Source organism: Schistocerca americana, chromosome 2 (assembly GCF_021461395.2).
Source record: "Schistocerca americana isolate TAMUIC-IGC-003095 chromosome 2, iqSchAmer2.1, whole genome shotgun sequence".
Taxonomy (NCBI): Eukaryota; Metazoa; Arthropoda; class Insecta; order Orthoptera; family Acrididae; genus Schistocerca; species Schistocerca americana.
This window is the reverse complement of record NC_060120.1, coordinates 652,731,938-652,759,686: the sequence shown is the minus strand read 5'-3', so window position 1 is coordinate 652,759,686 and position 27,749 is coordinate 652,731,938. Positions and strand designations below refer to the sequence as shown.

Below are 27,749 nucleotides of genomic sequence, written 5' to 3'. Positions count from 1 at the left end.
GTTCTTTTGAACCTTCTCTCTGCCCATTCCTCATTTTACCAAATGGTGTAGTTTGGGTTATGACTTATCTATCATCCCTTGTTCTTGCCTTAGATGTTAAAGGTGAACTATAAAAAATCTTGAAACTATCAGATTATTCCTGTTATATAAATGTTGGGAAACTGAATGACAAACTCTGAATCATCTTATTATTAGCATACTACTTCAACAAAACAGACGGATATGCACTAGTAGAAAATGAGAACTAAACACACTGAAGCAATGAGTTGTACTCAGTTTAATACAGGTTGAATACTAACATAATAACAGCACCATTTCCATATAGACAAACTGTATTGTATAGGAATTTCAGTAGCTTGTACAGCATTATCTGTATGTTAATCTCACCTGAAACTGTGCATGATGATGATTATGGAGGTGCCACATTGGAGATGTATTACACTCCATGCTACTTCTACCTTTTCTCACATCTAGTCAAGGAATGTTGTTGGCAAAGCAGATCACAGCACATGCTGCCAGATCACATTTCAAACATGCTCAATGGGGGACAGAACTAATGAGCTTCTTGGATAGTCTACATGATAATGCAGGAAACGTGTATAGGGGCACTGTAGTTATGGAAGGAACATTTCTCCAATGCAGTGGAAACAGAATAGGTTGTGAAACATATAGTCACTGGAGATTATGGCCACCTACACTCTGTTACTCAAAGTTGGTCCTGTCGTTCCTGCCCGACACACTTTGAAATTTGTCACTCCATTGGGAGATATTACAGCCATAAATAAACATCAAAGCAGAATTTGCTCTTGTTACTTCACACACCTTTGTGTCACTGATCTGCCGACCTAGGTATTTCATTACACTATCAACGACAGGCTGCATGGTGATGAGATGTGAGGGGAACACTAACTAATGCGGCCTAATTCCATAGTTGGGCTTCAGGCAAATGATTCTAGTTGACACTCTGGGTGTGACATTGTTTCTAATTTGAGCTGTGATTGCCATACAATTACAAATTGTTGCTCATCAGGCACAGTGTGTGGTCCTACCACCTCAACTGCAGTGTGTTGGGCATTTCTTGGCATCTAGTCTGCAGTAGGCAAATTCAAATAACTGCACAAGTTGTGTTGTCAAAATACCTGTTGTGTCTATTTTCAGCTAGTCAAATGATGTTAGGGATCCATCATGTTCATGATCATTTCTATTGCACCCACAGAGCATTACTTTTATTGCCTTTAATGACTTATAGCCTTCAACCTATGCAAAGGCATATCTTTCAACAGCATCTCTTTAAAGAGGTGTTAATTTTGTCACTTTCTGCTAGTTTGTTTTTGTGCAATGTTCATCAATTTAAGATTAAAAATTAAAATGTAATAATGTTGCTAAAAAAACTGTACTTCACTTCATAAGTGAAAGTAGGCTAATGAAATTATTAGATAAGTTTCATTCTTAGTGTTCCAAATTGCTGTAAATAACAGAACACACACTGGTTCAATGAAAAGTGTTTTTAAAACCTACAACGTATAACAGAAATTAAAGAAAAACAGTGAAGAAGAACAATATTGTTTTATTTTCTGTTCACATAATAACAGCTTCACTCAAGCGTAAATCATATGCAATGCATGTTGAAAGACACTACTTTCATACCTATAGCATTACAATCACACCACAAGGTGATAATTAAAATGACAGATTCCGATAAGCTGCAAACAGCATGAAATTAAGTACTTGTTACTGAAAGTATATATAAAAATACGGTGTAGGAAGTATCTGTTCAAGCTTGTTCTATTTTGAAACTATCCTGCATAGTTATTAGAAAACTTAATTCTTTTCAAAAGATACAATAGAACAACTTTTAGTATTACTGATGACAAGTTAGTGATTACCTTCTGGAGAGCGAACACATCCCTACTGTTGAACCAGTCACTGAGAGAGCTAACATTAATTGAAAAAGACATAGTAATAGAACTGACAGACACAAGATTAAACTTGAATGAAGTCTTTATTCCAGATGAAATTAAATATAAAATTGGCCAGACACAACAGCATGTAACAACTATACTGTTGTTATCATCTGAAGTGAATTTTCCACTATTCTGGTGAGAAGTCCACACCAAAACCAAAGTGTTGCTGTTAGGACAGTAATAATAAGACCAGTCTCTCTCTCTCTAATGACGATGGCATACTGAGATGTCCCTGACGCAATTTCTTTAATATCTTCACAACATTACACAAAATTCAATAATGCTGCAATTTGACAATTTCTGCAGTATCTACATACACTGTTTCAAAATTACAGCTTACTGTTACAATGCAACCAATTGACTAGTACACAAAATATTTGTAGTGTATTCTTTCTGACAATACACTATAGCAGGCGGATGGTGATAAAACAGGTAAAATTTGGAAAAAGCATTGTTACAAGTTCAATACAACTAATGATTACCTCTGTATTAAAATCATCCAGCAAAAAGAGCATGAATGTCATACACCAAGACAAAAGTTTCAGTTGTAAATCTTGGTATTTTTCTGTGATAATTATGCTTCATAATTTGCATTTATTGTACTGTACATTAAACTAGCCTCGCTGCAATTGTCCTCAATAGCAATAGATTGCAGCATGTTTACATATCACATTCTGCACTGCAGTTTGTGGTTAAAAAACAAAACATTTGTGAGGCACTTGACGACATATAAGCTCATTACATGTCACTCTGATTTACAGTTTGATCCTCTGAATTTGTGCTAAACACAGTTATGTGCTTCAAAATATCACATACAATTATGTTTTCAAACACTCAGTATTACACTTAATTTAGTTACTGCACACAAAAAAAAGATGAAAAACTGTCATAAATTGTTTCTCTTCCTAGATTCAATATACAAACTTTCATTCTCTCGTTACCATCACTAGTTTGTCATCCATGCTGCAAAGAAAGCCCTATTTCAATTTCAATTTTTTTGGAACTTACGAGCATTATCTCCATGTCACAGGCTACAATTTGCACAACTTTCCCTCTCTCCAACAGTAGGCACACATACTCTCTCTCTCTCTCTCTCTCTCTCTCTCTCTCTCTCTCTCACACACACACACACACACACACACATACACACACAAACACTTTCTCTCTCACCCAAACAGTAAAATGAAGCACTTGAAATTCACTTGTATGTAAACAGTGAAATTTTTAGAGAAACAGCCAATTTGTAGTGCAACAGACACTGCACCAAAATGTACATTGCTGTTTTGCATAGTTATCATTGTCAACTTTAAGGTGGTTTTCAAGTCGACAATTATGTGAAAATAAAATATTCTGCATTACTTTCCAAAAGATTTTACCTCAACACTGCATCTTCAAAAAGAAGCTGCATCATGTTTTCATAAATTACATCACAATATTCAGACCCAACATAGTTTTTCATCTATATGTCTGTATAAAGGTCAAGTTTATTAGACAAGAGCATCATGCAAGGTACTCTTATACACGTTCTCCTCAGTTCTTGTCATGGTAACATACTGTCCATGAAACATAATACTGTCTCTCAGAATCTGATACATAAACAACAACAGAAAAGGGGAAGTAAGGCACAAAAGTATACATTTCTTTGAACATGATCTACTGTTTCATATTACACTTCCTCATAAATATATCTCAGATCAAATATATCTCTTTACATCAACAAAAGGTGAACAACTCAGAATGTGATTTTTGAGTTACTCATAACTCAAAACAACAAATTTCATGTGAAAAATAATAATGCTGTCTTTCAGTGGATCAGTTGTTCCAATAGTCTAGCATAACACGGATCACCTTCACGATCTGTTCGAGACCGCCGGTCAGCGATCCTGGCCCTGCCCCTAGGACCTCTTCCAGGAGTAGAACATTTCCAACGGTTTGTTGATCTTCCAGAACTTGTCATTGACTTGTCGCAGTGTCTGTGTGCCACTCAAGACAATAAGCTGACCAGGCGCTGATGCTATATAAATGCAGAAGTTCAAAAGACGGAGTGGCTCAGGTACCTCTGCCTCCAGATCAAGTGTCAGCCGCATTGCCAAATACTTGCCGAGATGGTCAACTGAAATCATACAACATACATAAATTATATTAACAAATGTGAAGTGTAAAACATAGTGCAAATGAACATGAAAGAATGATATAGGCAAGCATCGAGGGCAGCACATGTCAGGTGCATTATGCCATAGTGAAATTCTGTCATTTGTTCACGATGAGTCAGAAACATCATGTAGACAAATTGGTGAAACACATAATAAAAAAAAGCACATATTTTCCACTGCAAGTTACTTAAAAGTATTAACAGTAGCCATCACAACAGTTTTCTAAATTTACTATCAATCTTTTAGATTTTTTTATATCTCTGAAATTTTGTACCTTAAATTCTACTGAAATTTTGTACCTTAAATTCTAGTGTTTATAAACAGGCTACATTAAAACAGTCATCAATCTGATGGCACTTCATGCAGCATAATGTTTTATTGTGAACAGATCTGTTGGAGATGATATACATGTCCTTTTCTCTGGTCTCTGAACTAGGGCACCACTCTATTTATGAGGTGGACCTAGAGTTTAATGTTAAATCCAAACTACCTTTCCATCTGGAATTTGCACACACAAGCAGAACAGTACCATATGTGCAAGTGATGTTAAATGAATGACAGTATCCTAGGACCAGCATGACAGTGGAATCCAAATCTTTGTACTTGGAGAGTCACACATTTATACATTCATGCAGCCAATAAGCCATATATGACAGAAATGCAATAGTAGATATTCAGTTCTTTAATGACAGGGACTTTTTTTCATGGCTCTATGACTTCCCGCAGTTATGATATTTATTTCAAATGACACCACAGATTAAGCAGTGCTTGAAAATACACAGCAACTATCCTGTGAAAAACTACTTCTCATTTCAAAAACTTGTATTAAATGACAAATCTAGGAATACAGTACCACTCCTTACACATTGCTTACATAGGGTTTGTGAAGCCAAGATTCAGCTAATTACAGCATGCACAGAGAAATTTAAGCAGTTATTCTCACTTTTGGTATGTGAATCGAATTAGAAGAACCCCCCCCCCCCCCCCGACACACACACACACACAAAAAAAAAAAACAATTATAATACAAACAGCAGTGAATATATCATGTAGGTCTACATAGTTTTCAGAGATGCTTCAAAACCTTCAAAATTATGTCAATATTAATCTACATTTATACTATGGATCATAGTGAAATGTATGGTAGAAGGTACTTCCTATCGTACTACAAATTAGGTTTTCTTCTAATTCGATTCACATACCAAAAGTGAGAATAACTGCTTAAATTTCTCTGTGCATGCTGTAATTAGCTGAATCTTGGCTTCACAAACCCTATGTAAGCAATGTGTAAGGAGTGGTACTGTATTCCTAGATTTGTCATTTAATACAAGTTTTTGAAATGAGAAGTAGTTTTTCACAGGATAGTTGCTGTGTATTTTCAAGCACTTGCCAATTAAGATTTTAAGTATCTCTGTGATGCTCTCCAGTAGGTAAAACAAACCTGTCATCATTTAAGCTGCCCTTCTTCGTATACATTCGTCATTCCCAGTAGGTCTCATTTGGTTTCGATCCCATCCACTTGATCAGTATTCTACGATGAATGTTTTGTAAGCCAATTCCTTTGCATTCTTCCAGTTGTTTGACCTATGAATGAACTTATATGAACATTCTATTTCTTATCCCTAGAAGATGTGACACCCAGACATCGGTATGCATATCCTCACTCCAAGTGCAACTCGCTGATATGTCACAGAATATTACATTCACAAGTTTTGTGAAGTGTAAAATTTTACATTTCTGGACATTTAAAGTGAGTGTCCAATCATGCAGCACTTTGAAATCTTATAAAGATCTAAGCAAATAACCATGCGGCTTACATCCTTTACAGATAAAGTATCAGTGACAACAAGTTTGAGATTAGTATTTCTATTGTCTGGAAAGTAATTAATATACACCATGAACTGCAAGGTCCTAACATACTTAACCTAGGCAAGCCTAAAGATACTTCTGTGTATGTGTTGATCACACTCTATCCCAGATAATATTCCTCCCAACCAAAATACTCTCAAACCAATTATAAATTTAATTTTATACTCCACATTATCATATTTTGTTGATAACTGTTGGCATGGTACTAGATTGAATGTTTTTTTGGAAATCAAGACATATTGGATCTATCTGACTGCCTCAACTCATTCTGTTCAGTATATCTCATAACTCTTGAGCCTAGAATATGTCCAAAGTATCTACAACTGTGCTTTCTTCCAACTATTGGGCACAGTTTTTTTGTTCAAGGGATCTTTGCTGGGACCTGAAGTTTAGTTCAGTTCTAGCAATTTCAGCTTTTTTCAATGCCACTGACATTAATATCTATAGCATCCATCTTTGCAGTAGGGTGAGAAATACATTAGGTCAGTATTCCCTTTGAAGAAACGTCTGAAAGCTGAGTTCAGCAGCTCTGTTTTTGCTTTTTTAGAATCAATTTTAGTTCTTGTGTCATTCAATAATATCTAGACATTAACTTTGGTGCTAATAACAAACTTTGCATAGATCAGATTGTTTTTAATTCTGTGTGTGGTCTTATGATAAGCGTCGAATTAATGTTCCAGCTAGTGATGACATATGAGATAGCTGTTTATATAGCAAAGTTTGAAGTTCATTCAGAAAAAAGGGCATCAGCATAGGGAATTTCCCTTCATTGTGTATTCAGGCACAAGAAAGAGAAAGAAGGGTGGAAAGATGCAACAGCAAAAGGATCAAGTCCCTTAGAATCCAGGCCACACAGAGACAAGGATGTAATGTAAAAAGTGAAACTAAGCAATGGAGGGCAACACATGGCTTATGCAGCTCAGAAAAGTTACACAGTGTGGCATGTGCACACGGCAACCCCCACCCCCAATATCATAAAGTAGTGAGTTGATCCCTGGTTCACAAAAATGCACATAATAAACTAGTTTTTTGTCCAAAGTTGTCTCAGTTGTTCCATGCCTTACAAGTTGTTCTAATCTGAACTATGTAGACTTTATTACCATGCAACAGCAACAGCCAAAATAATAGAATATAGCAAAAATTCAAATAAGTACTTTATTATGAAAAGGACAGATTGTTACTCACAATACAGAGGAGATGTTGCATCACAGACAGGCTAAACAAAAGGAGTCCTATACATGTGAGTTTTCGGCCAAAAGGCCTTCTAACGTAGAAAATACACACACACACACACACACACACACACACACACACACACACACATTCACCCAAGCACAACACACACACACAACCACTGTCTATGGCCACTGAAGCCAGTTTGTGTGGCTGTCTGCGACTCAACATAGTCTATATGGTGAGTAGCACTCTTAATATTGTCGTTATTCCATCCTAGATTTTCCATTCCTAAATAAGTACTTCACATACATATAATCTCCTGTTACAAGCTTTCAGTGTAGAATAAGCAATGTTACTGAAACTTAACAAGCAGCATAAGGAAAATATATTGATATTAGTCATTATGCATTACACAACTAAGCATGCTCCAGGTAACACTGCATTCAATGATTTATGAGTGAAGGCACATTTTTCTGTGTTTCGAAAAGAATGGACTCAAATTCTGCTTTCATAAATTCTGTATCATAACTTAATAAACAGCCTCACCAGTGATTAAATGTAATAGTAGTGACAATAGGTGTACCTACAAAATACCCACGTCGAAGTGAACAGTAGCCAGTGTCCACGCTCTATTGACTTCATAGTGTGTATTTGCAGTTTAACTTTAGCGCCTCAAAGTCCTGCTTTCAGGAAAGTCATGTATGCCTAAAAAACATACTAGATCACTTAACATCACATTTCATTAGGCAGGTCAAAATTTCAGATAGTACAAGACGACTGTCTTAACATGGAAGATAAAGAGGGTTTTACACACAGAGTATCAGTTATGAAACAATGGGCTGAGCACAGCGATCAGGAAGAGAGAGAGGATCACTTGGCAAAGACCTTCCTGGAAATCCCTGCCATGCAATGGTTTCCTTATCCAAGGAAAGAGGAAGGACCCATCATGTGCCACATCAGCAGAATACAGGGGAATGGAAAAATGGGGGAGGAGGGGGGGGAGGTGGGTGTAAATGTGTAGAGTGCAGAATGAGCTGGACCATCGCCATGGAGCAAAAACATCCTCTTGGACAGCTTCCTGTGATATTTCATCTGACAGTCTCCTGTAGGAGATTTTGGTAGTGTGTTCCTCTTATAGTTTTGTCCCCTCATGAGAATAATTTGTTAGCACACAAGACAGTCCCAAAGAAACTCAGTACCACCTTGCCTGATGATATTTGGGTCTTTGCTTTGTTCAGGATGGTGAATCCACATTTCCACTGATTTCTTTGGTTTTTTGTCTCCGAGAGATACACCAACCACTTGCCCATGGCAAGGGTACCCATATCCAGAGACGAGGGGAGGCTGCAGCTCTCAGGGAAAGGAAAAAATATGATGTAGTCAGGTGTTTTTCTTTCACGAAAATGTTTTAAAAGTCGATATTATGCAGATTTTTAAAAGTGTCGGAACTGTAACTTTTTTTATGGATACTTACAAGTAGCCATTAGTCTTCCAAAATATTCAAAATACACCATCCGCCTCCCCCAGTCTACAAACTGTCATATGGATATCCTTGGTCCATAGTGATTAGTGGCTAAAGAAGTAATCTGGATTGGTCCGAACATCTGCAGCATTTCCTTTGGTGCTTTAATTAACTACCCTGTTGAATGGATGTGAGCCGTCATAGAAACCAACAAGCAGCAACTTCTGTCAAGCTCAAAATGTCATGCAAGACGCTGAAAAGTGATCCAGGCTGATTTTCAGTTTTCGTACTATCTTCTCAAATGTGATACAGCAGTCTTCGAGCATCAGGGACTCCACTTCTCTTGCAATCCCTGGTCTTCCACAGGGAGACGGTCTGCCACTTTGTTCATTCTCATTCAGACTTGTTTGTCCACACTGAAAGTGCCTGTAGGGACCGATGACCTCAGCAGTTTGGTCCCTTAGGAATTCACACACACTTGAACATTTTTGATTGTGCCTGTGTTACCTAAGCACTGTCTTGTGCGATAGTGCATTGTTTTTGTAAACCCTTTTACGAACTCAGCATAGATTGTTGCAGCGATGTTCCCCTCCAAATGCACAAAAAGAATCATCACATGATGTTCCATTTATCAATGGGCTGCACCATTTTTAATTTTGGCTTCTCCAGCAGTGCACTACAGCAGAAGAAATCTATTGGCCAAAAGAGTGTTTGAAAAACCATTCATGACTCCCTTGAAATGATTTTAGGGAAGCCTAAATTATGATCACCACAGAGCAATCTGAAACCCTGTCCTTCCTGAATGCAAGTAGATTCTCCTGGTAACTGTACAACCAAACCCAATATCTTCATACAAATAAAACTAAACTTAGTATACACACAGAAAATGTTAACTGTTTTTGCATAAAACTTGTGTGAGCTTTCAGACAATATTTTTCCAACAGTTTACAGTGCTATATTTGTAAGAAGCTGAAACTCTTTAAGGGACAAACAGTTTTCAGTTTACGACAGAAGATCATCTAGTTCCAGACGTTATCTGATGATTAGGTTTACTTTAAACTTAGCTCCCTGGAGACAAAATGAGGTAAAATTCTTTGTGTATAGCATCAACTATGAGTATTGATTCTAACTACTACTACTAGCTACCTTTAACTATTAATCTTGAATCATTACTTTATTTATGTAACTACACATAAACTCACGAGCCAAAATATTACGAACATCTGCTTAATAGCATTTTGGTCCACCTTTGCTGCACAATACTGCAGTGATTTTGTGCAGCACGGATTTGGCAAGTTCATGGTAGGTTTATAGAGATATGTGGCAGCAAATGTCTCTGCAACAGGGCACACAATTCCCATAAATTATGAGCTGGTAGTGCGAGGGTGCAGAGCTGGCACCTGATAGCATCCCATATGTATTCCAGCACATTCAGATTGGATGCCCAAGACATGTGAGTTCACTATCACACTCCTCAAGCCTCTACATCATGATGCTGCCCTTGTGACATGGACAGTTATGTCATCAGCAGTATGGGAAGACATGAAGAATGAAGGGCTGCATGTGATCCACAGTAATGTTCACATAGTTCACAGCTGTTATGGTACCTTCAATTACTACCACAGGGCACATGGAAACACAGATAAATGTCCTTTACATCATAACAGTGTTCCTACTGGCCTGTGTACATGGTACTGGGCATGTTTCGACCAGCCTTTAGTCCAAATGATGGCATATCCAGACACAATCATCTACCCAGTGTAACAAAAAATGTCACTCACTCAACCAAGTGACAAGTTTCCACTGATCCACAGTCCAGTCTCAACGATTCCATGCCAACTGTTTCTGAGCTAGCATGGAAACAAGACCTTTGTAAAATATGTGTATATCACTGGATTTCCTCATTCTCCTGCCACAGTCAACAGTTAATCTAATGAAAAGAAGCAGTGTGAATCAATCAGGTGCAGCTGTGTACACTTTGTTTTGTTTGTTATCACATTTTAACTGTTTCAGTATCATATTTTCTAAGATGGAGATTGGGGACCAGCCCTGCATCTGCCTAAATGAGCTTGGAAAATCACCTAAATACCACACCCAGGCTGGCCAGTATACCAGAGCCACTGTCATTAATCCATAATGCTGATTTAATCCGGGTCTGAATTACCTCCCTGTTTCCTAGGCTAGCACACTGTATGTTAAGCTATTCGAGCAACTGAAAAGTCGATATATAACTAATGGACAAAAATAGCTCTCTTCACCAACAAGCATATGATTACAGCTGAATTTCACAGTGCACATCAAAGCAAAGACAACATACTGTTCAATAATGTAACCTAATTATAGGCCAGAGGCATTAAGTGTGTAACTTTTAACTGGTAAAAATTTTGCAACTGTCCCCAAAACTTAAGACAAGTAAGTGTCTTCAAGCAGAAAAGCTTTTTTAAAAGATGGACAGCAAACATTAATAAAAACAACTTTGTCTTTATAGTAACTACACACTCAGAAGAAGGCCCATAAACTGAAATAACTAATAGTGCTCACCTCTTCTCACAACATTTAACGATGGCAAATATCACTTCAAAAATTAACAAAAATAACAGTAGGAGAAATCATTAGCCTATTAAAAGATAGCAGACAACATGTTTGAGGTCAATAATGTTAACAGAAAAAAATTTAAAATAGTTTCTGTCCAGAATCTGTTGGCTGCCCTCCATTATTAGAAGAATGAAGCAGTCGCCACATCTGAACTGTAACCAGTGACAGTTAACTGTGAGACAATAAAAAATTATGTACATCATATGATCACTCCCCAAATGGTCATTATATGCCAAATTATACTCAGTTGTGTACTTTCTGTCTACACTGTAACTAAATTTATTGAAGTAAGAAGTGACAGCAAATTTTCTCCTTAGACAGAATAATCTTCATAAAATTACTGTTTCTTACAATTTGTAACTCTCTTTCAAGCTGTCCCACTGTTAAATGGCAGTTCTTGTGATTTTATGGTGTATTAACACTACTTGCAGTATTTTAATTTTTCCCAGAAGCAGCTTGTGAAATGTAAAGAATACCACTCTGGTCAAGAATACCACTTACCTAGGAAGCATAAAAAAACTGAGGAATGGCAAGTCTTGCAATTCATCCCATCTTTAGCTTGTGGGATGTTTTAGAGACTGTCTTAAAAGAAATATTAGTGTTCTCTGCAACATACAATGATCCACCATAATGTGCTATGATGATGGCTGAAGCAAGTGCAAAAATTTTAGCAATAGAGTACTTGCGGTAACAGCCTATAGCTCAGACACCACAGCTCTTGAAATTGGAACCAAATCAGAGCTAGCCTCGCTCCTTCACGTGTTTGCCTTTTGGAATCACCAAGTGAGTATTCGTACTTACACAAACTTTATAGAAATGAGTGCAGAGCATTCTGTCACACATATGGTAACAGCATCTGTTTGAGTAGGCGACTTACGAATTTTCCCAGAGCACTAGTGTTTACTGAATTCCTGTTCTCTACTTGTCCGCTCCAATCAGATTAGATGCTTGAACAACTGAGAGATTTGGTAAGAGGCATATGAGCTATAATACAGCACTTTAGAAAATGTTAACTGCCAACAGAGTGTCATTCCATACAACTACAATGTGTGTGTGTGTGTGTGTGTGTGTGTGTGTGTGTGTGTGTGTGTGTGTGTGTGTGGTGTTCCTCTATGCAGAAATTACAATATGCTTGATTGCGTGCATCCTCTCAAGCCTACAGCTCTCTAAAACTCCAAACAGAATCTATGTTGTCTGAAGTACATGAAACTCTATCTATAAGTAGGCACTCATAAACTTGTTACAGCATCTCAAATTTTTCTTCAGCAAAATCTTCTTAAACATTAATAAAACTGAACTATTACAGTTATTTCCCAACTTTATAGTATAGACCATTTTAAAACGCACCAAAACCAGAATTTTCCATTACACTGTTCTAAGTTGCAGTCATTACCTTGGGGCACAAGTTGAACAACTAGGTCCATAGCTCATAAGGATTATTAAGTTTCTGTTTGGACAAAGAAGACTACGAGAATACCCACAATACTATCTATAGGCATAATATAACCAAGCAGCTCCATGACCTCCCAGGGATCTGTCACCTGATGCATGCGACTTTCAGTAGGAAAGTTGGCGAAGTGTGTGTTGGGCTACTCAGAAAAAACAACGGTAACCCACATTATAGTAAATATCCAAAATTAATTTGTACAAATCCCAATGCATCTTGGTGCTCAAAAAAGGTGTTAAGCAACTGGCTCCAACTAAAGGTGAGCAGTGATATAGTATGTCTCTCTGTGAAGTATTATTCATTTTCTGTGCCTGCTGCACCTGGGGACATGACTTAGTTGCTTAGTGTTGGGGCACACAGCAATGTTGTCATTACACTGCCTGCAATAACAAAGTTATTAAAATGCTTTAAAAAAAATCTGCACAAAAATGTGTGAAGATTGTATACAGAGGTGTGTAATGGAATGATTGGGTAGTTGGAACCGGTCAATTTAGAAGGAATGGTAGAAAATTGTAGATTTGGGTAAATCTATAAGCACACTCAACTAGCACACTGCCCACATAAGGCAGTTATCTGGATTTGAGTACTGAACCAGCACACAGTTTAAACATGTCAGATACAATGAATACATAATCAATCTGGGGAAAAAATCAAGTCTCACCCTCATTCAACCATTGGAGTACCAGTCAAATCCTAATTGCATTGAGCTTACCCACATAAATAGAGCACTCTTTGAAAGGGCATGTACAGGATGGTGGAGAGAAATAGGAAAATTCATGACAATAAACAAAGAAATCATGAATACCACAAAACTTTATTCGAGGTTCAAAATATGCTGTACAGGACAGGAAATTGTATTAATGCATTACTTTTCAAAAATAACTCAATCACACACTGTCCACTGTGCCGCACGCATTCAGCAGTCCATTGTCTTAGGTGCCACACAGTGCAGCACAAGGAATCACCTGGAATAGTGGTGATTTCTTCTTCAATCTATGTCTTGAGTTGAGCTAGGATAACTTGTTTAGTCTGGAACATGAAGTTCTTCATGTGGTCCCCATAAAAAGAAGTCACAAAAGGTCTGGAGAACACGATGACTTGAAATTATATGGTCCATAAGCAATCATTTTACTGCTGCTGCAAACTGGCAGTGTGTAAGGTGGCTCCATTCTGTAGAAACCTAGTGTGCTGAATGTTAAGATCTGCAAATGTATGGAGTCTTTGAGCCAGAAAAACTCTCTGGCACTTGGCAGAAAATTCAAACAGATGTCACAGTGACAGCTGCATCTTATTCATCCTCAAAAAAGTTTTTGCCCATCACGCCACAACTGCACATCATAGAGTAACTTTGGTATTGTGTAACGACACTGCTGAAGTTGAGCAGAGTTTATCTGACAACAATAATGTAAGTTCTCTTTATTCACATAACCACTTAAGTGAAAAGGAGCTTCATAGGACATCCAAGGAGTTTGAATTCAGTTTGCATACTCACTGACTTTAGTCAACAATGGCTCACAAATTTGCAGCCATAGGACACAGTAATTAGTTGTTCCACACTCTGACATTTGTATTGATGAAATTGAAGCAGATGGAATACTCTTTCAATGCTCCATAGTCCAAGCTGCAATGACAAGGCAAGTTTTCATACAAAATGGCGAGGTCTCCTTCCAATGCCAGCTTGTATGGCAGCAATGTTTTTAGGGGTACATACAGACTATAGAACCCCAATAGGCTTTAAAGAAAAAGCTGAACCAGTCTCCTCTAAATTCCAAATGAACAATTTGGCTGTCTCTACATCTACATTTATACTCTGCAAATCATTGGTAAGTGCATAGCACAGGGTAGGTCCCATTGTACCAGTTATTAGGGCTTCCTCATATTGTTCTCATGACCCCAAGGGAGCAATAAGCAGTGGGTTGTAGTGTATTCCTAGAGTTGTCATTAAAAGACAGTTCTTGAAACTTTGTAAGTAGACTTTCTTATTACAGCTTGACTTCAGCTACTAGCGCAGTGCTGCCAACATACATTTAATTGTTTTCTGTTTCTCTTTGCCATCCATTCTAGTGTCTCACAAAATCAGTTATGGACCCTATGAAGAAACAGCAGTTATGAGTGGGTAGGCCATCATTGAGTACAAATACCTGTTGGAGAATACAGAGTCTGGCAAACTAATCCCCCCCCCCCCTCCCCAAATGTACTAGGGAAGTGAAAAATGAGTGATGGTGACTGTAGGTCATAGTGTCAAAATGCCTTTACTGTCCCTTTCTTTGCACAATAAAGTTTTTGAAAAGGTGTTTCCTTTTGACATCCACAAAATACTGGAAACTGTTACCCAAAGCTTAAAATCTATCAAATGGGTCCACATTAGGCATATTTGTTGATAATTACTACACACAATCAGGTGATATTACTTTACAGGTAAAAAATCTGGTCCAGTACACTAAAGCAGTAACAAACACCTTGATTTCAGAAAGGGTTCTGTAACTGCAGGGATATTATAGACAAGAACATAACCTAAATTTCAGAAGGTTGCAGTGCTGTTTTTCTGGGGGAACACTGGGGGATGCATACTCCTAAACTTTTTCATCAACAAAGTTATTTTTTTACGATATTGAGAACTTGGAAGAGTGCCAAAGATTTATTTCCCGGACATAAATTTTTTATTTCATTTTTTCGTGTTGATAACTGCAATACGAACGATACCAGTGCAGTTTTTGGTGGGAAAAGCGATGTCATTGTCATGCTATTAATGTAAGTTACGCTGTAGTTTTATAGTTAAATAAATTTTCAGATGAATTAAAAATTGGGTCAGTTGAAGCATGGGATACCACCCATCATCTATGCCATTTCGGGAGCCAAACAAGGTTACAAAAGATTTTTATAGTGTAGTTTCTATTGTTATTGATGATGATAGGTGTGAATGGTTTTTGTTGTATTGTGTCTTTCAGTGGTGTTTTATAGGTTAAAAATGAGTGTTCGATAATATTTCCTTGTATTGTTTTGTATGTCGAAGGGTTGATTGGACTCACCTGTTTCATTTGAGGTGTATTTATAGGTCAATTGAAGTGTACAATACCATTTTCTTTTATTGTTATTGTCAGAATCGCATACTTCATTTGAGGTGATATAAACTGAAGTGTACGATACCACATTCTCTTGTATGTTTGGGTGTTTCTAGGTATCGCCTGCTTCCTTTAAGCTGAAAGTCCACTGAAGAGTCCGATACCACTTTTTTTTGCAGTGCAACATGTTGATTATAGTTCGACATGTTGATTATGTCACGGCTAAAAGCAGACGGGTGGTACCTCATGCTTCAGTTATCAGTAATTTTCGCTGCATTATATCCAATGTCGCAGTACCATCAAACTTTTTATTAGAAAAAAAGCAGTGGAAGGTTGGATCCGAGGGTTCACTTGTGTGAAGTACATAACTAAGAAAGTCAATAATTTTCAATTTTAACATGTAGTTCACTGAATCATTCTGAACATGTCAAGACCACATTTACCTAAATGCTCCCAAACATGGTCATCTTGTTTGATATAAGTGGTCTGTGTAAACTGTAGAGACAACAAAATCACACTAGCAGTGTGATGTAAACATAGGCAAAACATGGTCACAAAAATTCCTTTACATTTAAATGCATATACAACAATAGCAATATTAATTATCTGTGGCAATATGAAACCTGTTTCAGAAGCAAATGTGAACTAACCACAACTGCAAAGCCCAAGCACAAAGTAAAACATATTTTTCTAAATAGCCTACAACAAAATAAAAGCAAAGATTCGTAGCAAGACAACAGCCATAAAACCATCAGATACGAGAGTACAGGACTGCCCAAAAGATATGCTGCAAAATTGACTTTACAATAAATGAAGACAAACTGAAAATATTTCTACATTTTCACTCATTGTGGTAATATATATCTAAAGAAAGCACACAATGGGACAGAAAATAATTTCCAACAAATAGCTTCCATACCTCATACTTCAGAGGAATGCAGACAATTTTAAAGGAACAAAAGCATTATGCCTATGTTTACAGAAATCTCATTTTGCAATAAAGCCATGGTGCTCGGATGTTATAGCCCACACAAACTATCCTTTATTATTGGAGGTGGAGGTGAAGTATCAATATTTATAAAATGATGCCTAACACTCTCTGCTTCTTTCTGTCACCAAAAAATTACAAACAGTTCATGCTACAGAGTACTTGTCACATAGGATAACAGTTTGTTCCTGTCGTATGCCTCCTAATACAGTTACAAACCAACAGAATCTTACTGACATCATTCCACATGTTATATGTCCTCGATAAGGTTTCTACCAATCCCTATCCTTGAGGTCAAGCTTCTCAGTCCTCTTGCCATCAGAAGCTATAAACAAAGGACAACAAATTTACTTCTGAAGAGTTACACATCAGGCTGTACAATTAATCTCTCGATATGCTCTCCATTGCTCACTTATGGGAAGTGGTCAGTGGTTAAAGGGCACTTAACAGTGTCGGCAGTTCTTCCACTGTGTGCTGTTCTTGGCAATTCTTTTCCATTGGTTATAGGCATTTGGCTGACAGTGTGCAACGGACAGCGAAAATTGCTGAATCTAATGACTTGTTTCAATGAAAGATATGAATTGCTTACTTCTGTTGTTAATATGAATGGTGAAAGACCGACGATTGTTGATCTGGCTATTACAGATTATACACTCAGGTACTGGTTTTCATATGTATTTTTGTGCTTTATGTTTCTTGGAATTTGATAGGATTTCTTGGGTTATTGCTTTGTATTGCAATGTTGCAAGTTGGCATAGCCAACAAATGTGAGTGTGAAAAAACAAGTTGTGGTGACAGACTGATCTATGGCATAACCCAAAGTATATGTTAGGTTCAAATATTACAGTTTGGTTGCAAGTTGCCAAAGCCAACGAATGTGACTGGAGGAAAACTGGCTGTGGTAATGGACTGATCCATAGCATAGCCCAATTAGTGAGGTTGTGGCTATGCAGGAACCTAAGAAAACATTTTAAATTTTATGGAGGAGAGAGGGGGAGAGTAGTGTTTAACATCCCATCAACAATGAGGTCATTAGAGACGGAGCAGAAGCTCCAGCTAGGGATGGATGGAGGAGGAGAGCACCCATGCCCTTTTGAAGAAACCACCTGGCATTTGCCTTAAGCACATTAGGGAAATCACATAAAACTTAAATCAGGATGGCCGGATGTGGGTTTGAACCTTTGTCCTCCAGAATGTGAGTCCAGTGTGCTAACACCCTTAGTTTCTGTTTCAAAGGATAACGTTCTGTACATTATATTTCTTTATGCCGCCACCTAGTTTCATACAGTACACATCATAATGACATTTACTGAACACAATTTTCTCACTGATAGTGCCATATTGTCTAATCATCTGACTCATCATTTGTCATGCTCATTTCCCATAATTCACCATACAAACAGTTAACAACTGTAGCATGTAACACAAAAGCCACTGACACCATAAGTGCACTTTTACTGTGACCAATGACTACCAATCCAGAGATCATTTTCCAATCTGGGTATACTTATCAAATCAAATAATTCCACAAAGAAAGCCGCCAAATTGGTGGTTCATATTGGTAGCACCATCAACAAAGTTTCTTAAACATTCATTCCACAATCTTCAGGCCAATTTTTTAGACAAGCCCACTCATTTGTGGAGAGCTGCTCTACAACCACAAGAATATGAGTAGCCCAAATATTCTCATTGCCATTCTGGCACAGAGAATAAAACATTGATTATTTGCTAAAGAGAGCAAGGAAACAATAATCACTTACACTCTTGAACTTCATAAAATATTTTAAACATCCATAATCATATTGAAAATCAGAGGTGGAATTTGAGAAGTGAGTTCTCATGAATGGGTGGCTACAGAATGTCCACTGCACACTGATTAGGCAATGGAAGCAAATTTTGGTGGAATACCTGTCACCATCAGTGATGGTCCACTATTCGGCTACCACTGAGCAATAACAGAACAGAGCACCTGTTCCTTTGATTCCCATGACAATTATAAAATTTACAGCTACTTCTTTTCCATGTAGGTGTTTGATTTCGCAATGTTTAGATAAGTTGACAGACCCCTGTGTCATCTGCCAAAGTCATCTTTCTCCTGTGGTATTGAGGGACATGGGGTCAGCACATCCCCCTATGGCTTTCTAGACCTCGGAGCTACTACTTCTCACTCAAGCAGCTCCTCACTTTGCATCACAAAGTTGTATGCACCCCAAGGAGAAACCCCGTCAGTACTGGGACTTGAACCTAGGTCATCAGCTCAGCAGCCAGACACGGTGACCACTCAGCTATGAAGGCACACCCAAAACAATTTGGTCTTAAGGTTTTCTAATTTCGACTCAGTCTTTAAGTGAATCTAGTTGTAGCTGAGGAAGGTGCCAGACAGATTCAGTAGAAAAAAATCTAAAGAAATTTCAGACTTCCAAAGAGAGAGGAGCTAAAAAACACATTCAAACAATTCTTCAGTTCTTAGTAGGATTAAAGAACAGAGATAAAAGAAATCCAAATTTGAACAGAGCACTACATCACAGACAGAGCACATCACACAAAGACAGAATCATATGTTGTGTATGTTTGTGGTACAGAGAAGAAATTGAGACTGTGTCTCCATCAGTTTCGAGACAGCCACGGGTACAATAGTATGAGGTAGCCAACAAACAGCTGTTAACAAGATAAGTCATTATCCCATGAACCTATGAATTAATCAGGTTTTGTAGACAACTGTCTTTAATATTGTGCTTTTGTCACATATCATAATATGAATTGATCAGATTGTGTGTACAGCCCTTTCTTCATTTTCTGTTCCACTTACAGTTGGTTCTTGGACTGATATATGCTGATGAGCCTTAATATCATCACCACCGTCGACTGCAAGATTGCTTTTGTCACATATCATAATATGAATTGATCAGATTGTGTGTACAGCCCTTTCTTCATTTTCTGTTCCACTTACAGTTGGTTCTTGGACTGATATATGCTGATGAGCCTTAATATCATCACCACCGTCAACTGCAAGATTAAATACTGCCTGGTAGCACTGCGGGCATTTGATATGGTAAGGAAAGTAAACATGTTGAGCAAACACAATTGGGAATCTTTCTAGTGATGATACAGGCAAAAAATGAGGAAATCCACTGAAAATTGACTTTGAAAAAGGGCAGGTTGTTATGGTCCAGCACCTGGGAACAAGCGTCAAGGAAATGGCACAGCCAAGATTTGTCAACAGAGTACACGGCTGGTGAAGACATAAGTATTTCAGAATATGCTGTTCAGCTAATATTACTAAAGGTGAGACTCTGCAGTGACAACCCCTAAGTACAATTGGCATGAGATCGCTGTTATTACATTGTGGATCAATGGAAACGTTTCGCTTGGTTGGATGAATGACATTTCTTGTTACACCTGTTCAGTCGTAGAGTATGGATACACACACCAACCAGCTGCTTGACACATGCACAGCACCATGTATGCAGGCCAGTGTGAGCAGTATTATGTAGTGAGGGACATGTACCAAGGTTCCCATCAGACCTGTGGTAGTAACTGAAGGCACCATGGCAGCTGTAGACTATGTAGACACTATTGAAGACCATATCCCTCTCTTCGTGCTTGATATCGTCCCCTGAGTTCTGACATCTTTCATCAGGATAACTGATCATGTCACAAGGCCGGAATCATGCTACATGGGGCTGAGTAGTATGATAGAGATCACACATTGATGTCTTGGTCACCAAATTCACCTGATGGGACACATCTGAGATGCTTTTGGGTGCCAATTCGGTGTCTACAAAGCATGACATCATACTTTTTGGGAATTGCATAATCTAGGCATTGACATCTGGTACCACATACCTCCAGATACCCACCACGTACTTGTCAAATTCATGATATACAGTATCACTATTGTATCGCATATCAAAAGGGGACAAATACCACACACAGCATTTTATCAGTAATTGTGTTGAAATAATATTAATGATTGTGTCTCAAATGCCGAATCCAGTTTGTGGTGACATACTGATCTACAGCACAGCTTAATGTACCTATATTACAGCCACATGTCTAGGTTAGGTTGGAATGTAACGATTTGGTTGAGTTAGTGAAGCCAACAAATGTGGATATTAAACATAGGTTGTGGAGACAGATTGATTGGTTGTGAGTGAAAGAATGTGCGGAAGCAACAAAGCTGAAAGCAAAATCTAGGTTGTGATGACAGGATTATATGTAGTGTACCAGAGGTATGTGTTTGCTTGGAAGCTGGTAGTTTCATTTTCCATTGTTTTCTGTTTACATAGGTGCAGAGTCCTCCACTGTGGGCCAGAAGTCATGAAGGGGTTATAACTGTGAATAACATTGTATTTCTTTTTTTTTCACCTACCAGAAATTATACTCCACACATACATGTAAGCAAGCTCCCATCCTTGGTCTGTGAAATTTCAGTGGCAACTAATGATAAATGAAAATGTTATTCACCGTTATATCCCCATTATGAATTTTTGCCTACCCTGTACATCAATAACAGAAACACCATGATAAGGCAAACAAAAATAAAAAAAGCACTGTCAAATTATTTATTGACTGTTTGTGTGTATTTTCTCCTGCAAACGAAGTGTTTTTCAGTGACATTTCAGTCTGATTGCACTCTGCCACATACTGTGCTGAAGTTGTTGTTATTTTAAATACTTATTTCTCCCACAATCAAAGTGAAAACATCATTACGTCATTGACTACACAAATCAGCTGTACCACCATCACAATTTCTCACTACCCTCGAGACAAGTGTTACTAACATCCTTCAAAGCTAGGGTGTGGATGGCCCTTGGTGAAGTGTGACAGAATTGTGAACATGGAGAGGTTTACTGGTAAATATTGAAAGTGTGCATCACAAGAAGAGTCAAGCAATATATGTATGCCTTCTTCCCACACATATCTCACTAAATGGTCTTGGTGACACACATGTGGGCTCATATGGAAGATTGTCAACAGTCTTCTTTCATACAATTCATGAATGGCACAGGAACAGTAGGGAAATGCTAGTGGTATCCGAAGCACAATCCACTACATCCTGTTAAGTGACTAACTGAATATAGCCAATCCCTGCCAAGTTAACTTTGGAAACCAGATTCGCTATACTGATACACATTTATTTTGTCATAAATTTTAGAGTATTTTGCATGAAGAGTAGTATAAACTTCCTTTAGCCACCATCCAAAAGTTGCAATTGTCCATTTTTGGCAATGATTGTCCTACACCATATGTGGTGACAAATAACTGACTTTGGACAGTGTTTCCACCCCTTGATCTTTCACTGAGAAATTGCATCATGTTGTTATTACACCATAAACTTATTTTCAGATATCACATTAGCTGGCTATGTCAACTCACAACCAAATTGTTGTTGTTGTAGTTGTGGTCTTCAGTCCTGAGACTGGTTTGATGCAGCTCTCCATGCTACTCTATCATGTGCAAGCTTCTTCATCTCCCAGTACCTACTGCAACCTACATCCTTCTGAATCTGCTTAGTGTATTCATCTCTTGGTCTCCCTCTACGATTTTTACCCTCCACGCTGCCCTCCAATGCTAAATTTGTGATCCCTTGATGCTTCAAAACATGTCCTACCAACCGATCCCTTCTTCTAGTCAAGCCGTGCCACAAACTTCTCTTCTCCCCAATCCTATTCACTACCTCCTCATTAGTTATGTGATCTACCCATCTAATCTTCAGCATTCTTCTGTAGCACCACATTTCGAAAGCTTCTATTCTCTTCTTGTCCAAACTAGTTATCGTCCATGTTTCACTTCCATACATGGCTACACTCCATACAAATACTTTCAGAAACGACTTCCTGACACTTAAATCTATACTCGATGTTAACAAATTTCTCTTCTTCAGAAACGCTTTCCTTGCCATTGCAAGTCTACATTTTATATCCTCTCTACTTCGACCATCATCAGTTATTTTGCTCCCCAAATACCAAAACTCCTTTACTACTTTAAGTGTCTCATTTCCTTATCTAATTCCCTCAGCATCACCCGATTTAATTTGACTACATTCCATTATCCTCGTTTTGCTTTTGTTGATGTTCATCTTATATCCTCCTTTCAAGACACTGTCCATTCCGTTCAACTGCTCTTCCAAGTCCTTAGCTGTCTCTGACAGAATTACAATGTCATCGGCGAACCTCAAAGTTTTTACTTCTTCTCCATGAATTTTAATACCTACTCCGAATTTTTATTTTGTTTCCTTTACTGCTTGCTCGATATACAGATTGAATAACAACCAAATTATCATGTTTCAAACTACACTCTAGGTATCAGTATGTTACCATAGCCTCCATTCCAAATACACATCACCAATCAGCCTTACACCAATATTCAAAGCTAATGGTCAGTATCATAAGGTTCACAAGACCTGAAATCACATGCAGCTACGAATCTAGCATTGCAAAATGGCATTTTATTCTTTCTATGGAACTATAATTCACACAACAAATTGTGCTATATATGACTAGCCTGTGTGTCCACTGTTTATAAATACAATAAACAGCAGTTTGCATTTATATCAGATTCTGAATTTGAATGACTCAAAAAAATAAAACAAAAACAGACAATTTTGTAACCTCATTTATTATATATCAATTATCAGTTCATTTCAGCATTCTAAAATATAGCAACTCTGTGCCATGAGAAAACTGTCCTTCCACAACATTATTTGGCAAAAAATTCTCATATACTATAAACAGGCTTTAATTATGATCAAAATTCATTTCAATCTGCAGAATGAAATTACAATCATCATAATTTGAATACAGAAGACATATAACATAACAACAATAAAATTTGTCCAAGGAAAAAAAATTAAACATGTACTCACAAACAAGCAGTGAAAAATCATGGCTGCAACGATATAAAATCTTTCAAAACTTCAAGCTAACATACCTCAAGCAGCAAGTGCAAAATGTTTTATAAAATACAAAATGTTATAGGGGCAAAAATTATATCAGCAAAACGTCATTATTCCTATATTAAGTTAACATAGCGAAAAAAATTTGAGATTATGTGAGCATTAAAACACATTTTTGTGAGTTAAGAAAATATTAAATGTTGATTCTCTGACAGACTACAACAGTAGCAACTACTAACACTATCTGAATCTTTTAATTAGAATGAAGAAATATTTTCCACCTTTCAAGCATAGATCAAGTAATTTTGCTACTTCAAATAACAATCTGCAAAACGTAAAGTTCACTACTGTAAATTCAAGCATTTGTCTGTGAGAGAAGAAATTTTATATAAAGTAATGTAAAATGATCATTACTGCATTTTTGGGACTGTTTTGAGCATATATCCCCTGTAAAAATCTCACGAAGGAACTACAACAATCTATATTTTAGCATTACCAAGGATGGAAGCAGTTATCACAGACATTATCTAAATTTTTAATAAAAACCATTCCTTTCTTATGAAAATAGTCCTTGAGTCTACAGCAAACATTACAAACCGAGAACTAATGTCCAAAATTCCCCACATATTTCCGACTGTGATACATGTCGTTTTCACTTACAGATACCTGATGTCCACTTTGATCCAAGATGTTCTTAATTGTGTGTCATTTTATTGACACACTGCACCAGTGAGCACATTACTATAAAGTTTAATTCAGTCAATTCTCATATAATCTGTGTACTGCCTATACCAGTTTAGAATGAATAGGCTCTATCAAATGCCCTGCTATAGTGCACCTTCAAGGAAATGTTAACTCCTATCACACTCTGCCACAGCTATCAATCAATAAAAATGTATGGGCCATTGATACTGACTAACTCAAGACATCATGATGATATGGCATGTGGTGTTATAAATTTATAAACAGAGATAGAACAAAACACTGTCAATATTTATTTTGTTTCTATATTTTTTACCATAAGATAACCTTTTTTTTTTTCGATAATTCAGCAGTGAGTTATAGAAGCCAAGAAATGTGAATCTGAAATCTCTGATGTGGCAATATACTGATCAGTTGTATAGACCAAAGTCTAGGTTAGGTTGAAAGGCAACACATTCAGGTGTGAGGTGGCAGCAACAGCAAATTTTATATCATTTTAATACCTATAACTGGTGTATTGCAGTGCATTATATACATACTGAATTTTGATGAGTGGTTTATGTCCAATATTTTGATGACATCACAAGTCAATTCAGACAATGGGTATCAGTATGTTCAAATATTTCTGATGACAGCTTATAAGATGCTGAAACATGTCTGTGTAAATAAAGGAACAAAGTTGTATCTTGCAGTTAATACAATACTTAAACAACTATTTAAATGATCTCAGTATAAGTAAATCAATAAAAGAGAAAATGGTGTAACACTGCCAGTGATGGTGGGCATTTCCTTGATCATTACTTTACAGCAAGAACAAACCAATCTAGGAAAAAAAACTACCAATGCGATAACATTTTGAATCAATCTATACCTACAAACCCTAACAACTAACCCTATATCTCTGCACAGCACCACAGCGATATGAAATGGTAAATGCGTCGTCATCATACGAGATTAAGCTGTCTAATTTTCTTTCACATTTCTGTAAACTGTCAATACACTATTCGACTTTGGCAAGAAATAGGAACCACATTTAAAAGAAGGGAAACAAAGGCAACAAGCCACAACACTGAGGAATAATGCACACACGCAGAATAAATCAGCTACAAAATTCCAAGACAAATTAAATTGTTTACTAATCACTTCAAAACATATTCTTAAGTAAAAAATAAAAGTATTTCTTGTTCAAGTACTTCTACATGCATTACTCAATGTTTTGAATCCAGATAGCACTATTATGCCTCAACATAAACTTGTGACGCCTTGACGAGTATATAACATTAATAAACTACATGGTCCACAGTGTCACTATCTGAGTGAAATGTTTGTCACACAGCAAAATCTATATTTAAAAAATGAAACAAAGATAAATTCAAAAAGATATGCTCAGCAACTAAAGCCAGCAGGCAACTGGCAATTACTTGCAAATTATATGTGTAATTCTCATGCACAAAGAGAAAGTATACAAAAATAACATAAAAACAAGCAGAGCTAAAAATGTTACCACAAAAATTGTAAATAAATATTTACATCAATTTTTATACCACATTACAGCTATTCAAGCACTAAATGGAGTAGCAAGCCATCATGTAAACAAAAACATTTCTCATCACAATACACTTATCTCACAGCACTTACAGACAGAGCCTACAACAATATGTATTTTTGCTGAGATGCAAGTAGATGTCATGCACAGCACGTGTATTATACAATATATTTAAGGCCATACACAGAAAGTCAATGTGCCAGAAGTTAGCTCACATCCACTCCATTTTATACAGAAAAGAGAGTAATTTTTTTCCTTCACCATCATGTGCAGGCCCTAACACCAGAAACAGCAGGAACGTGCAATGGCAAAAGTAAGCAAGCAGGCATATAACTGCATCAAGCACAAAACTTCCAATTTTTCTAACATTTGCCCATTAGTTAAAAGCAACCATGTGTGCTGTGACCCCAATGACGTTTCACTTGAAAATACAATGTCTCAATAAATCAGAAGTTATATTTCCACGTCACATACGCTCCCTTTATATTAAAACTGCAAATGCGAAAAAAATATCTGAGAGCTTGAAGAAACGATCTGCAATGAATGTAGCATTGATGTTATCACAAACCTGTGGCGTTGGCTGTTGTCTTGATGTACCGCACAGAGTTGTCCTTCAGTGCCTTGATAAGCACCTGCTCCCCCAGCATCTCGGTGGGATGTGGTTTGAAAATAATTTCAACTTCGTTTAACATTGCTGGTTCCGCGGCATCAACCTCTCCTACAGACGACTCGTGTCCGCCAGCCTCCACACTTGATCCTGCGGACTCGTTTTCGGAGTTAGGGACAGATTTAAGACGTTTGGTGGATTTGTTGGAAAGAGTTGGGCTTGGCGGGGGCGGCTGCGGCTGTTGGGGTGGGGGCGGTACCGCTGGAGGTGTAGGTTCGCTTGCAGGTGGCGTTATCGGTCTCGGCGCCCCGGCGTCTTGATGCGTTGGCGTCGTCGGGGCGCTCGCATTCGGTGTCCCACCTGGTGCAGTGTCAGACTCATTTGCCGCCTTACGTGATCGCTGGGGCCTGTTCTGTGACTGCGACTTGATTCCCTCGTTTATCGAATTCACAAGCGCCGCCTGGCTATGGCTCTTGCTCAATTTTGCCAACACCCTCTCTTGATGAGCTTCGTATTCATCACGACTAGGATAAATTTTTTGAATGAGTAAATCAAAATTTGGATCTGGTCTCAACGAACGCTTCGACACGAGTTTCTTCCTGCACGTAGGGCATTCCTTATTGCCAGATCTTAATGCTGTTATGATACAGTCAGAACAAAACCTATGTAAACACTCTTTTGTTGTCATTGTCTTCTTTAGCATGTCCAAGCATATAGGGCACATTAATTCACTATGCAAACTTCTCGGAGATACAGCTATTTCAGTGTTATCAGTTATCGCATCTTGTGGTGTTCTGTGAAGCTCGTACAATGAAAGTTCCCACGTTTTATTCGGTCCCAACTGCTCTGTCGAAGCCATCTTTAAAACATAACAAGCACAGTGTCCTGGAGCACAAAATATTACATTTGTTACGAATCTTCCCACATCATATATCTTGGATTCACACTTTGTGGTGTTTATCTTACTTGTAAACAGTATATATTCGATATTTTACTCAAAGACCTTACTAACATACACACGTTACCAAACAAACAACTGTACTGCACGTAAATTCCGAAACTTCAAACATGCTGACAGATACTTCAAATCAAAGATGCTAATTTCTTACGTATCAATGGGATCTATGGAGCAACGAAACTAAAATTGCAGCAGATATAGGTCTCTATCTGCAGTAGACGGCAGTGAAATGAAACGGGAGGCAACGTCATATGATGCATATTCACAATAGACGAAATGTCAACACGCCAATTCGCTTAGTTTGATCACCGAAAGTGAAGCC

General features: G+C 37.6%; 1 protein-coding gene across 1 annotated transcript; it reads right to left on the bottom strand.

Annotated features, from left to right (window-relative positions):
* Nucleotides 1–1,551: 1,551 nt before the first annotated feature.
* Nucleotides 1,552–27,530, bottom strand: LOC124595928 (E3 ubiquitin-protein ligase RING1). The gene is made up of 2 exons (XM_047134844.1): nt 26,431–27,530; nt 1,552–4,077 (listed from the first exon to the last, which is right to left on the bottom strand). Exons 1-2 carry the CDS (start codon nt 27,326–27,328, stop codon nt 3,860–3,862), a joined length of 1,116 nt encoding a protein of 371 aa, XP_046990800.1. The 5' UTR covers nt 27,329–27,530; the 3' UTR covers nt 1,552–3,859.
* Nucleotides 27,531–27,749: the final 219 nt, after the last annotated feature.

Excerpts from the sequence above, each read along its gene's own strand:
- LOC124595928 (XM_047134844.1), bottom strand. The coding sequence starts at position 27,328 with ATGGCTTCGACAGAGCAGTTGGGACCGAATAAAACGTGGGAACTTTCA. Across the intron at positions 4,078-26,430 it reads GACAACAGCCAACGCCACAG|TTGACCATCTCGGCAAGTAT; the intron begins GTTTGTGATAAC and ends GTATGATTTCAG.